At 51.1% G+C, this 1030-nt stretch overlaps 1 protein-coding gene across 3 annotated transcripts in view; it reads left to right on the top strand.

Annotated features, from left to right (window-relative positions):
- The window catches only part of LIMK2 (LIM domain kinase 2), a 70282-nt gene that overhangs the window by 64845 nt on the left and 4407 nt on the right, over nucleotides 1–1030 (top strand). For all 3 annotated transcript variants that reach the window (XM_011979029.1, XM_011979030.1, XM_011979031.1), the window contains one exon: nucleotides 542–699. In XM_011979029.1, the coding sequence (XP_011834419.1) occupies nucleotides 542–699 (158 nt within the window). The remainder of the gene's footprint in view (nucleotides 1–541; nucleotides 700–1030) is intronic.

Raw genomic sequence — 1030 nt, 5'->3', positions numbered from 1 at the left:
GCTGGTCTCAAACGCCTGACCTTAGGTGATCCACCCACCTCAGCCTCCCAAAGTGCTGGGATTACAGGCGTGAGCCACTGCACCTGGCCGTGAAGGAAGATGTTTTTTAAAAAATTGTTTTCTTTAATATTAATTGAACACCTGTGTACAGAGCACTAGGTTGGTGCTAAAGGGTTTCAGACATGAATCAGATCCAGCACCTCAGAGAGCCTTCACTCTGGCAGACACACAGCCACAAGGAGACACAGACAAGGCAGCGTGGGATGAGTGGAAGTTGCTAGCTTCCAGATGCCGATTTGGAACACTTGGCTTCTGCAGTGAAGCCCCTTCTCAGTCCTCTTCAGTAACCCAACTCTCAGTGGATCCAGATCTGGATTATAAGATTTGGAGAGATGATTGGGGATTGAGGAGAGTTCTCTAACCTGTTTTACCACCTCCTCTTCTGCCCATCCTTCCTGTCCACATCCCAGCATCCCTTTCCCTTGCCATGTATCTGTGACCTCTGTAGTCCTTCATAAACAGCTGTCTTCTTACCCTACAGATCATTGGGCAGGTGTATGCAGATCCTGACTGCCTTCCCCGAACACTGGACTTTGGCCTCAACGTGAAGCTTTTCTGGGAGAAGTTTGTTCCCACAGATTGTCCCCCAGCCTTCTTCCCCCTGGCCGCCATCTGCTGCAGACTGGAGCCTGAGAGCAGGTTGGTATCCTGCCTCTTTCTCCCAGATCGCAGGGTCCTGGGATGTTTGCCTCAGTCTAAGACCACCCCTGAGTGCTTCGTAACACAGGGGTGAGAGAAGCCTTCAGGTCAAGAATGTGGCTGTCAACCCGTTAGCCATCTGACAACTCATATGTACAGGTTGGAGAAGAGAGAGGTAAAGTCATAGCAGCAAGTAAGCTGAATAGGACACAGACACACAGCCATTAAAAGAAAGTTTATGGGCTGGGCGCGGTGGCTCAAGCCTGTAATCCCAGCACTTTGGGAGGCCGAGACGGGCGGATCACGAGGTCAGGAGATCGAGACCATCCTG

The sequence above is a fragment of the Mandrillus leucophaeus genome, unplaced genomic scaffold, assembly GCF_000951045.1.
Source record: "Mandrillus leucophaeus isolate KB7577 unplaced genomic scaffold, Mleu.le_1.0 Scaffold2, whole genome shotgun sequence".
In the NCBI taxonomy this organism is placed as follows: Eukaryota; Metazoa; Chordata; class Mammalia; order Primates; family Cercopithecidae; genus Mandrillus; species Mandrillus leucophaeus.
Note: the sequence above shows the minus strand (reverse complement) of the source record. Positions and strands in the feature narration are given on the sequence as shown.